This window comes from Nematolebias whitei, chromosome 12, assembly GCF_014905685.2.
Source record: "Nematolebias whitei isolate Nwh7 chromosome 12, NemWhi1, whole genome shotgun sequence".
Lineage (NCBI taxonomy): Eukaryota > Metazoa > Chordata > Actinopteri > Cyprinodontiformes > Rivulidae > Nematolebias > Nematolebias whitei.
Window position 1 is genome coordinate 8,536,313 of NC_056509.1, and position 11,594 is coordinate 8,547,906.

General features: G+C 44.2%; 1 protein-coding gene across 1 annotated transcript in view; it reads left to right on the forward strand.

The window, feature by feature from the left end:
- The window catches only part of cnstb (consortin, connexin sorting protein b), a 20,217-nt gene extending 10,415 nt beyond the window's left edge, over window positions 1–9,802 (forward strand). Inside the window, exons 7-9 of the mRNA XM_037686077.1 lie at window positions 2,241–2,473; window positions 9,355–9,499; window positions 9,594–9,802. Coding sequence (XP_037542005.1) covers window positions 2,241–2,473; window positions 9,355–9,499; window positions 9,594–9,802 — 587 coding nt within the window. The remainder of the gene's footprint in view (window positions 1–2,240; window positions 2,474–9,354; window positions 9,500–9,593) is intronic.
- Window positions 9,803–11,594: the final 1,792 nt, after the last annotated feature.

Sequence of the window (11,594 nt, forward strand, 5' to 3'; positions counted from 1 at the left end):
TGTGTGTGTGTGTGTGTGTGTGTGTGTGTGTGTGTATGCACACACAAATAGAAGCTAAAAGCACCTCCTACCACACTGGATGGAGTTATGGGGATTCAACCCATCTCATGGTTCGAAACTAGCGTTAGCTCTCCATCCTCAGCAAAAGACAGGAACCTGGCCTGTGTGAAACAGACCTAATAATCAATAACCCTGGATTTTATCAATATCAAAAACCATCATAAATATAAGCAATACATGTATATGTTTTTTTTATCATCATTACTATAGTAATATAAGTTCATAATAAAAATAGAATCAAGCTCATTATTTGAGTACTCTTAAATATTTCTAATATCAAAGTTCCTAATATTGCACCTTAGCACATATAGCATTTCACCATCTCAATGTACCTTCAATTTAAATGCTTCCATGTTAACACTAGAAGCTAGTTACTTATTGCAAGAGGCTTATTTTTCATTATCCAGATCAATACAAATGTAGGGGTTCAGAAATAGTAGAACAATATCATCAGTGACATTTAGTATAGAAAAGTTATAAATGTTTGATCTTTTTTTTCTATAAGCACATTAAAAATATAGTAAAAGCACTGATTTATTACGGAGTCCAATACAATAACCTGGAGGCTAGTGCTAGCATGATAGCTCCAGAAACAAACAAACAAACTCACCAGTTCCCACTTTTAGAATACACAGTGTAGCTGAAGTTTTTTTTGCAGAGACATCTAAAAGTTGAGAGGCATATCAGTCAGAAATGGTAACATAGGCATTAGATAAATGGCTTTCAATGGCTTAAAGCCTACCTACAACAGCTAGCCTAGCCTCTCTCACACATAGTTTGGTTGTGAGTGTCACTGCATGATCTGTTCCGGGACCAGAAGCATGATCCGTACCGGCGTACGCCTGTACTCTGGGCGCAGGAGAGTTGCGCCCAGAATAGTCCTATATCTTGTAATGAAGAGGAGTTACTGCACATGTTCAACTTTTAACGAGAGTCTATGGGCAAAGGTTCTTGCACCCCCAGGGAAGAAATACATCATCAATCAGAGAACGTTTTTGAAAGAAACAACTTGACTCATCATTATATATAAAATATTTATCTTACACACACACAAAAAAAAAAAAATAATAATATATATATATATATCAAAAATGTTTATTTTATTATTTAATTTTTATTCATAAAAAAAACCATCTTATTCAAGGTAATGTGATGAGGGGTGTGAGTGGTGGGGCGGAGCCCTAGCGCCCTCTATTGGCCAGCCGCCATTGGTAGAAAGTAAGCCTCAGACAAACAACTGCTGTGAGAAAACTGAATTGTAATGAAAACTTCCCAGACTGAAGCAGAAGCTTCTGGATGTCCCTGTTTCATGTGAGATACGACAAGAAGTTCTTCACCTCCAGGTTCAGAAGAAACTTCTGAGCTCAGCTTCAGTGGGAGTCGACGGGAGTTTGGACCTGTGCACAGACTGAGATGAAACACCCACGTTTTTATCTATAAACACTATAAAACATGTAAAACTAAAGAAGCGCTTGTTTGCAAACGTTCAGACAGCTCAGAAGTTTGAGTGCAGCGTTGTCTCAGTTTAAGTTGAACAATCTGGTAAAAACTTTAAACATGTCAAAATGTCCAGTAGAGTCCGACATCCCGACCCGTTAAAACGTCCAGTGATGTTTGATGAGCTACAGAGCTCTGGAGAGGACCGGGCTTTTTCTCTTGTTTGCTCCAAATTGCAGTTTGATGGATTTTTGTATCCTTGATATTATTTTTTTATATTACGGGGAAATAACTAATGTATGTATTTAATAGAATCTCCAACATTTTCTTGTCTAATCTAATCACTTCTTACACATTTTACACACAGCCATTATAAATAAATAACAAAGTCCCAAAGTATTGTAGTTTTTAATGATGTTGATGGATTTTCGGTCATTTTAATTTTAATCCTTCAGGATTCACCCGGATCGATGATCGAGATGATTGAGGCCCCAACAGAACATATTATACATTAATTTGTGAAGTTTTATTGTTTTAAAAAGCCAAATATTATTCTATTCATTCATTTCATTTAGGACACATGTAGGTCCAGAGCCAAAAAACAAACAAACTATAAACTTGTTATTTAAACTATAATAAAATAAATAATTAGTGAAACAATCTTTTAGTTTTTATCAACTCTGTTAAATATAATTTATATTGAAGCTTCAGTGAAACAAATCAGCGCTCTCCTTGTTTTTCAGCCAGCGAACCCCAAGAGTGGGGACAGAACCCCATCTCCAAGGTTTCCTCCCCACAGAGGAGCCACGAGGAGGAGCTGGGCGGAGGAGAACAGGCGTTAGAGGAGGGACAGGAAGTAGAGGAGGAGGAGCACTGTGAGGAGACGCCCGAGGATGAGGAGGTGAAGGTGGAGTGGCCAACAGGAGTACCGCAGGCGTCGGACAAAGAGCTGGCCAAGCTGTCCCACACAGAGGGGGTGAGATCACACTGCAGCTGCTGGAAACCTCAGAACCAGAACCTTCTGGGTCTCAGAGTTACTCCAGTACTCCACAGACCTTTACAATGTTTTCACCTCCTTCCATCCACCATGAGCAGCCCCGGTCTTTGTTTGCACTCCTCATGACATGAAGTTTATGGTTCCTCTGTGAGATCATCGTCAGCCTCCACCCATGTTCCTGCAGCGCTCCACCCTGCTCAACCTTGAGCCTGGGCCAGCATGTGATGTCGGGGGGGGGGGGGGGGGGGGTCCTGCACTGAGGAGGAATCAGAGCTATTCCAAATAAAAGAAACAGGCTGAGGGCCTCACGATGATCTGACTGTTTAATGTGGAGAACGTTGAACACTGACCCTGATCATCACAAACACACTGTTTGTTGTGGATCTGGAGATACCTTCTGTCTGTCTGTCTGTCTGTCTGTCTGTTCGTCCGTCTGTCTTATGAGCTGGAAAACTTAAAAATGAGCACCTTTCATTTTGGTGTGCAGCTACAGCTAGATGTCAGAAAGGTCAGGAGTATTTCTGCTCTAACAACCTGAATCAAGGGGTGATCAACAGTCTTCTGCAGAACATGAAGAGGTGATACATCCATTGAATCTGGTGTGTTGGAGCAGGAAAACAAATAAATTGTGCAGGAAAGTGGCCCTGGAGGACCAGGATTGGACACCCAGGTTGATATTAAAATTATTAATTTGTTTTCTTCTTCTTTCAGCTGCTCCCTGCGTTAGGGGTCGCCACAGTGAACTAAGTCGCACGAAGACTTGACAGTTATTTTTACCATACCATACCACTTTATTTATAAAGCACTTAAAACAGCAACAAGGCCAACCAAAGTGCTGTACAGACAAAACAACAGGTAACACACAAAGCAAAATACAAAATGAGGTAAATCAGAATATAGACAAAAAACGATGCAGATAATGACGACAAACCAGTGTGGAGCATACAGGATCAAAACACAGATCATCTTGTGTTGAAAGCTATTGAATAGTAGTGAGTTTTTAAACGGGACTTGAAAACCGAGAGGGAGGGGGCCTGTCTGACAAGCAGAGGTAACTCGTTCCAGAGTCTTGGTCCTGCTACAGAGAAGGCCCTGTCACCTCTGCGCTTAAGACGAGTTCCTGGAACTGTGAGGAGCAACTGGTCCGCTGACCTCAGGGAGCGTGGTGGGACATACGGTTGTAGCAAATCAGAGAGATGGGAGGGACACTGTTCAGTGATTTGTAGACATACATGAGTATTTTGAACTGGATTCGAAAGTGAACCGGTAACCAGTGCAGTGAGGCCAAAACTGGTGTAATGTGCTCTCTTTTGTCTGTACTGGTTAAAAATCGGGCTGCTGCATTCTGGACCAGTTGTAGTCGTGCAATGGAGGTCTGACTGATACCAAACAGGAGCGAATTGCAGTAATCAAGCCTAGATGTAATGAATGCATGTATTACTGTCTCCAGGTTCTTTTTGGACAATATGGGCTTCAGTTTAGACAGCCGCCTCAGTTGGAAGAAGCATGATTTAACAATCATGTTTACATGATTGTTAAGTTTCAGGGAAGGGTCCATTATCACGCCCAGATTAGTGACTCTTTGTTTTTCTGACAGGGTTAGAGCGGAAAGGTCGATGCAGTGGTTTGTGATCATGTCGTTGGGAGGGAACAACATGACTTCAGACTTCTTTTCATTGAAACTTAAGAAATTTAAAGCCATCCAGTCCCTGATGTCAGCCAGGCAGTTGAGCAGCGGTTGAATAGAGCATGTACCATTGTGTCTTAGGGGGAAGTAAATTTGACAGTCATTGGCATAGAAGTGGAAGGGCATGTTGTGTTTCCGGAAAATAGCACCAAGCGGCAGCAGGTATAAAGAGAATAGGAGGGGACCCAGTATGGACCCCTGCGGAACCCCCCATTTAAGCTCTGCCTCTGCGGAACTAAAATCCTTGATGGAGACACAAAAGGATCCTGTGACGCCCACCCACTGCTCCAACCTAGCAATGAGGATCTCATGGTCGATGGTGTCAAAGGCGGCTGTGAGGTCCAACAGGACAAGCAGCACAGAATCACCAGTATCTGTGAATCTGAAGATGTCGTTTAAGACCTTCAGCAGGGCAGTTTCAGTGCTGTGGAGAGGTTTAAAGCCAGATTGGAAAAGCTCTAAGATGGCCTGATCCTCCAGGAAGCACTTCAACTGGGACTCGACTATTTTCTTCAGTACTTTAGAAACAAATGGGAGTTTGGAGACAGGCCGGAAGTTGGAAACGAGTGAGGGGTCAAGGTTTGGTTTTTTCAGGAGAGGCTGGACAGCAGCATGTTTAAAAGGTTTTTGGCACCACACCAGTGGATAAACTACTGTTTACTATGGCAAGAATGGACGGACCTAGAGTAGGAAAAACCTCCTTTAGTAGTCGAGGGGGGACCACATCAAAGGGGGCCAGAAGGTTTCAAGCTGCACATGACCTGCTCTAGAGAAGATAGAGTGATGGGTTCAAAATGGTCAAAAGGAGCTACAGATTGAGGTGGGATGGATGGGTCATGAGTTGGAGGAGAAATGAGAGCCCTGATGGTTGCAATTTTTTCCACAAAGAAATGTAGGAAGTTGTTGCACAGCTCAGTCGAGGCTTCCAGAGGTGATGGTTCAGTGAGGTGGAGAACAGAGTTTAGGGTGGAGAAGAGGACACGTGGGTTGTGAGAGTTTGAGGTAATTATATCAGAGAAGAATTTTGATTTTGCAGCTTTTACTGTTTTCTGATAACAGCGCCAACTCTCTTTAAGTATTTGGAAAGAGACCTGCAGCCTGTCTTTCCTCCACTTGCGCTCTGCCGTCCTACATTGCTGCCTAACGGCCTTGGTGACGTCACTCAGCCAAGGTTCTGCTCTGAGTTTTGATTTTTTGGTTTTAACAAGTGCAACATGATCCAGAGTCTTTAAGCAGATATATTTGAACTGGGATGTCAGCTCCTCAGTGGTGGTGAGAAACACTGGGGGCTGAATGATCATTTCAGAGTTATAAACATCTGTGAAACGTGTGGCAGTGAAGTGGTTAATGGTCCGGGTGCGACGTGCAGGAATGCACGGCTTAGGAGTTAGATGGGGGAGGGTGAACTCAAACTGAACTGGCATGTGGTCTGAAAAAACATGATCACCAATAACAAGATTATTAACAGTCATATTATGAGTTAAAACAAGGTCCAGTGTATGTCCACACTTTTGGGTGGGACAGTTTACATGCTGAGTTAAATTAAATGAGTCCAATAAATCTAAAAAGTCCTTAACCAAGGGCTTCTCAGGACAGCACACGTGCAAATTAAAGTCACCAATAATGAAAACATGCTCATATTTTGGTGTGATTTCAGCCAAGAAGTCAGAAAACTCATTTATGAAATCCTTAAATCGAGGTGGGCGGTAGACAAGTGCAAATAACGTCGGAGGTGAATGTCCGAGTTCAAAGACGCTCAGCTCAAAGCTGGCTCGGGAAACTGGGATGGGCAGTTGTTTACAGTCAAAAGTTGATTTGAATATTGTTAATAATCCACCACTGCGCCGACCTGATGGCCGCGGGGCGTTACAACACAGACTGTTCGGTGGCAGTAATTCCGTCAAGGCGCTGGACTCACCCGGAGACATCCAAGTCTCTGTGATGTAGAAAAAGTCCAGATCGTGCTGTTGAAAGTAGTCCCTGAGGATAAAAGTTTTGTTGGTAACAGATCTTGCGTTGACCAAACACATCCGGATACTGTCCAAAGTGGAGCTAGCAGCGGTGGAGTTATCGCGCGCTAATGGCCGCAGGTTTTCAATAACATCCCCTCCAGGTCGGTCCGGGCTGCGCAACGGCTGACAACTCCCACTGGTTACCTGGTCCGGGCACGTGGTAATCTGGAGACCATGACCGCCAGCTGAAGAGGAAGATGCAGCGCGCAGAGCTTTCAGCTTCTCCAGCAGACCAGCACATTTTCCCCGGTATCTGAAGCAATATCTCCGGGCAGGCAGGTGAGGAGCGCAGCGAAGGTAAGCTGGCACGTCCGCCAGCGGGGGGGGTGGGGGGGGTGGGTGTCCAGAGGTACGCTGATAATGGTCCAGATAAGCGACATCAGTGCCAGAAAAACGAAGATCCAAAAGTTGTTGTCTGTCATACACCAGCAGAGAGTTGATGTCATTGATGAGGAATACAAAAAACAAAAATAATTTGAACACCATCAGCAGAGGTGGATTGCAAGCCATGTACACGGGCGCCATCTTACCGGAAGTTTTTACGCCGGATGCCCTTCCTGATGCAACCACAGACCACCGAGCTACCACAGCCCTCTGTGTGGAGAAGAGCGCTGCTATCTAGGACACCCAGAAGAGCATATGGTGGGGGTTAAGGGCCTTGCTCAAGGGCCTAGACATTTTTGATGTTGTCGGTACCGGGGTTTGGACCAGCGATCTTTTGATCTCATGCCCATCTTCTCTAACCTCTGCGCCACCACTCCCCCGATATTAAAATGATTAATTTTCAGCTTTATTTCCCTGATATAACATGAAAAATAAAGTCCACCCACTTTCAGTTCTAGCTCTTTTGGTGTTGACACATAAAAACAACTTGGTCTTAACCAGATACGACATCTATTCAACTCTGTGTACAAAAACACAACTGATTTCATCGATCCTCCTTCTTTATTTGCTTTCATCATCTTTGGGCAGCTGGTGTCTGTCTGCAGCAGTGCAGGAGGCAGGGACATGTCCATCAGAGAGAAACATTCACTCTCTCACTTACATCTAGGGACAATTAAAGGTTACAACAGATTCCACCTTGGTGATATTTATTTATCACAGATAAAGCCAAAGTAGAAAAGCTGTGTCTGAACTCAAGTCCCCCCATGACTAGACAGCTTGTAGGATCTTCTCTCACATCTAAGACCCTGTTTGGTCCCAGCTGCAGTTGTCATGGCCTCACATTTGACTCTAGATAAGTCAGGTTACAGAGCACTTCACAGTCAACTCAGTAAGGTGCCCTGGTTCTGTGGCTGAACAAGTCCATGCCATCAGCCCTCCATCAGTGCGCTCAGCTGTTGAGCTTTTACTAAAAAGTCTGTTTGGCTTTCACAAAGCATTGTGGGTAATCCTATCTACTTCGGTCTCATCTGTCCAAAGGACATTGTTTTAAATGTCTGTGCAGTACCACCTCATCTCTTTTTTTAAAGTGAAGAAGCAGCAGCCCACAAATAATGGTGGTCGTCACCCTTTTTCTAAGGTTGAGCCTGGTCACTCATGGAGAAAGATTTTGTTCTTTCAGTCACAATCCATGTTTCTCGATCGTATATGAGAGGTTTTACAGAAGGTTCTTTCACAAGACACCTCAGTCCAGGACTGAGATGAGTTCTCGCCACCTCAGTGAGTCTTCTGGATGGACCGAGGAGGCGAGGGGGGGTCAAAGGTGGCCCACCACAGTAGTGCCAAGCAAGGCAGTAACAGACAAACTGGCTGACATGTAAGAAGTTCAGGCGCAGTGCCACAGCTCAATGTGACGTCAGTGTGTGATCGTCCGCTCACAGGATTAAACAACAATCAGATTTATTCCCGAGGGAACATCGATGATGGTGCACAGCAACATAGTAGTTAATTAAATAAATGTTAACAACAAACAGGATACCAAAAAAGTCCATGCTCAATAATCCATGTATACAATCCAACAATTTTAATTGTTAAATTTAAATGTTTAATTGTTGGAAAATTGTTGGAACAAACATGATAGCTAAACTGAGATAATTCATCCTGTTTTGTAAATGACACGAGGGAGATGTCACACGTTTAATGTCACACAGTACTTCAGAACCGCTGAGTTCCAATAATGTTTTATGAAACCACAGACTGAGCAGTAAACACAGAGCTTCAGCTTTCTGCTCAGCTCCTTCACTGTGACACCGGAGCTGTGCCCTAATTACTGCTAACGAGGCCCGGACCTGTTGGTCCACCTCTTTCCATGACTCTTGAACAAGACGCCAAGATACCTGAGTCTCTTCACTGGTATAGAGAAACCAGGGCACATCCTGGAGCCTGGACCACAAGGGCCTGCTGGGTGAACCAGGAGCACCAGGGCCCAGTGGTTGAGCCTGGACCATAAGGGCTTGCTGGATGGGCCCTGATTCCTGGAGCTCAGACAGACCAAGCCTGAAACTGCTACAGGAGGTCTCCTCCACATGGCAGGTGAGGGCAGGGCCCCCGGTGCTCTGATCCTGTCTCTACATGGTATTAATTCATTCAACCTTTATTTATCCAGGTTAGTCTCATTGAGCCTCGAGGACTCGTTTACAAGAGAATGAACAGAATAAATAGAGTCTTGTACATTTTTTAAAGAATGTCAGCTGCACAGCTCTAATTTCAGCCTCACGTCATAGTTTAGGGTCAACAGCTGTAGTTTTTGAACATTTCTTTGAGCATGTGTCTTTAACCTCCCCCTCATACTTCCAGTCCTAATGTGTGTGTTTTATATGAGATAATGGGATCACCAAGCTGTTTATAATGATGTTTCACTCAGTTTGACAGGGTTAATGTTAGTCTCTGCAGCTCATAACAGTTTCTTCAGGTCCTTTAACTCTTGGAAACTTTTCTGTCCAGAGTTCTTCACTGCCACTGCAAGGTGCAACAAACAAAGATCATCTGTGAGTTGAAGTCGGTAAAGAGTTTGTACTGCTCTCCTGCTGACTTCAGAGAATAACTAACCTAGAAATGTAGGAACGTGAAACTATGGAGTGTTTTTAGGTTTTTACAGGAAAAAGGTTTTAACAGGGATGGACACAGTTTAAAGCTTAGTTTAGGTTTAAGCTCTTAAGAAGAGGTTTCTAGAAGATGATGAAGAAAAAACATTGTTCGCTTCTCTGTTTCTCCTGTAGAACTCCTCCCCAGAAGGTCTAGTGTCCATCCTGAAGAGGAGGCGAGCTTCTCTGGACGGGCTGCCTCCTCCCAGCAGCACCTCAGACAAACAGAGCTCCAAACGTAAAGTTCGATTCAGCGATCCTGAAGACGGCATCGAGCAAGGTGACAGGAAACTGTGCCGTATCTGATACAGAAGGCATGTGTGTGTGTTTAAACTCTACCATGATGCTCCTAATGTTGGTCCATGTCCTTGTAGATGAGGTGAGAGGAGACTCGTGTCTCATCCTGCTGCTGCTGTGTCTGGTGACTGTGGTGATCAGTGTTGGAGGGACTGCACTCTACTGCACCCTGGTGGGGACGTACTCCAACATCTGCACAGACTTCTCCCACAATGTCGACTTCTACGTTTCAAATGTTCACGGGTTCTTTGAAGGGCTTGGACACTGGCTGCCCGTCTGGACTTAGACCATCCCTCTGGAGACAGAAACTGCTTCAGAATGCTGCGGCAAGGACAGAGACTTCAGTTATGGGTCAATGTGATGGGACCTTCAGGACCAAGTTCTGTCCTCAGAGTTTAGAGTTCATGAGTTTCTTTGAAACTTCAGCTAGACTCAGTATATATCTGAAGATGTCCTCAAAGAAACATTTAACTGTGAAAACTGCCAAAAATCTACGTCTTCGTGTAAAGACGTATGTGTTGTAGAAAAAACTAAAAAAAACAAACGAACCAGAAACCTCTTTACTGCTGTCTCTCGTCCAAATACCACACAAGAGAGCTAATAACTCTTAGACACAGTTTGTAGATTAAAACTGAAGTAGTTAGTCTAGTTTTGTTCCCAACAGATTTGTAGTGTTTGTAAATGTTGATACATTTGTGAGATTTGTGCTTAAAACTGTCATTATAAACAATCAGATCATTTTTCAGATGAATTTCTTCAAACATCAAATGACTCAATGAAGGCGACCTCAGCCCCAGATATGGACAGACCAGGGATATGGACAGACCAGGGTTATGGACAGGCCAGGGTTATGGGCAGACCAGGGTTATGGACTGACCAGGATTATGGACAGGCCAGGGTTATGGGCAGACCAGGATTATTGACAGACTAGGATTATGGACAGACCAGGGTTATGGGCAGACCAGGGTTATGGACAGACAAGGGATATGGACAGACCAAGGAGATGGATAAGACCAGGATTATGGACAGACCAGGGTTTGAGGGTGGCTGAGGTTGAGTGGTTAGAGCAGTGGTTCTCCAATGCAAGAGTTGGGGGTTCAAATCCACCAGCAGTCACATGCCGAAGTGTCCCTGGGCAAGACGCTGAACCCCTCATTGCCTCCGATGTGTGTCCCATTGATGTATGAATGTGATAAAGCTCTGATTAGTCTCTTTAGAATGATTTGTTCAATTAGCTTTGTAGAGATCTAGTAAAGTGCTGTATGAATGGGTAAATGAGGACACAGATTGTAGTGTAAAGCACTTTGAATATCTCGACAAGATAGAAAGGTGCTATACATGCCATTTACCAGGGATTAGACAGACCAGATTATGGACAGACCAGGGATATGGACAGACTAGGGTTATGGATAGACCAGGGATATGTACAGACTAGGGTTATGGGTAGACCAGGGATGTGGATGGACCAAGGATATGGACAAAATCAGCTTCCTCCATGGAAGAAGTGCTGATGGGACTGAGAAAGTCCGAGAAGTATTATTTCCACTGCTCAATGACATCACTGGCTGAGGTCAACACCTCCACTAAAAATTGTTGGTAAAGTGTTGCTTTTCCCACTTCAGCCACTTGACGGTTTTCAGAATCTCCTCTGAGCCAGTCAAGAGTCTATCCAAGACCTCACTGAACTCCTCCCTCATCTGAGCTTTTGCCTCAGTGACAGCCAGGGCTACAGCCCACTGATATGCCTCAGCAGCCTCTGGAGTCCTTTCAGCCAACGAGGCCCGATAGAACTCCTTCTTCAACTTGAAGGACTCCCTAACCCTGAGTAGCCACCATTGAATTTGAGTATGGCTGCCACGAGCAGCACCAACCACCTTGTGGCTACAGCCCAAGGCAGCCGCCTTGACAATAGTCATGGACTCACAGAAAGGTTTGTTAAAGTCATTTTTAAGCTTGACTCTATAACATTTTGTTTTGCTCAGTTTAAAGCTATTCATACGTTTTCACCTGCTTTTTGGTCGGGTTGCAAAAGCAACAGGTCCACAAGGGAAATCCTCAACGTCTTAATGTGTTCTAAG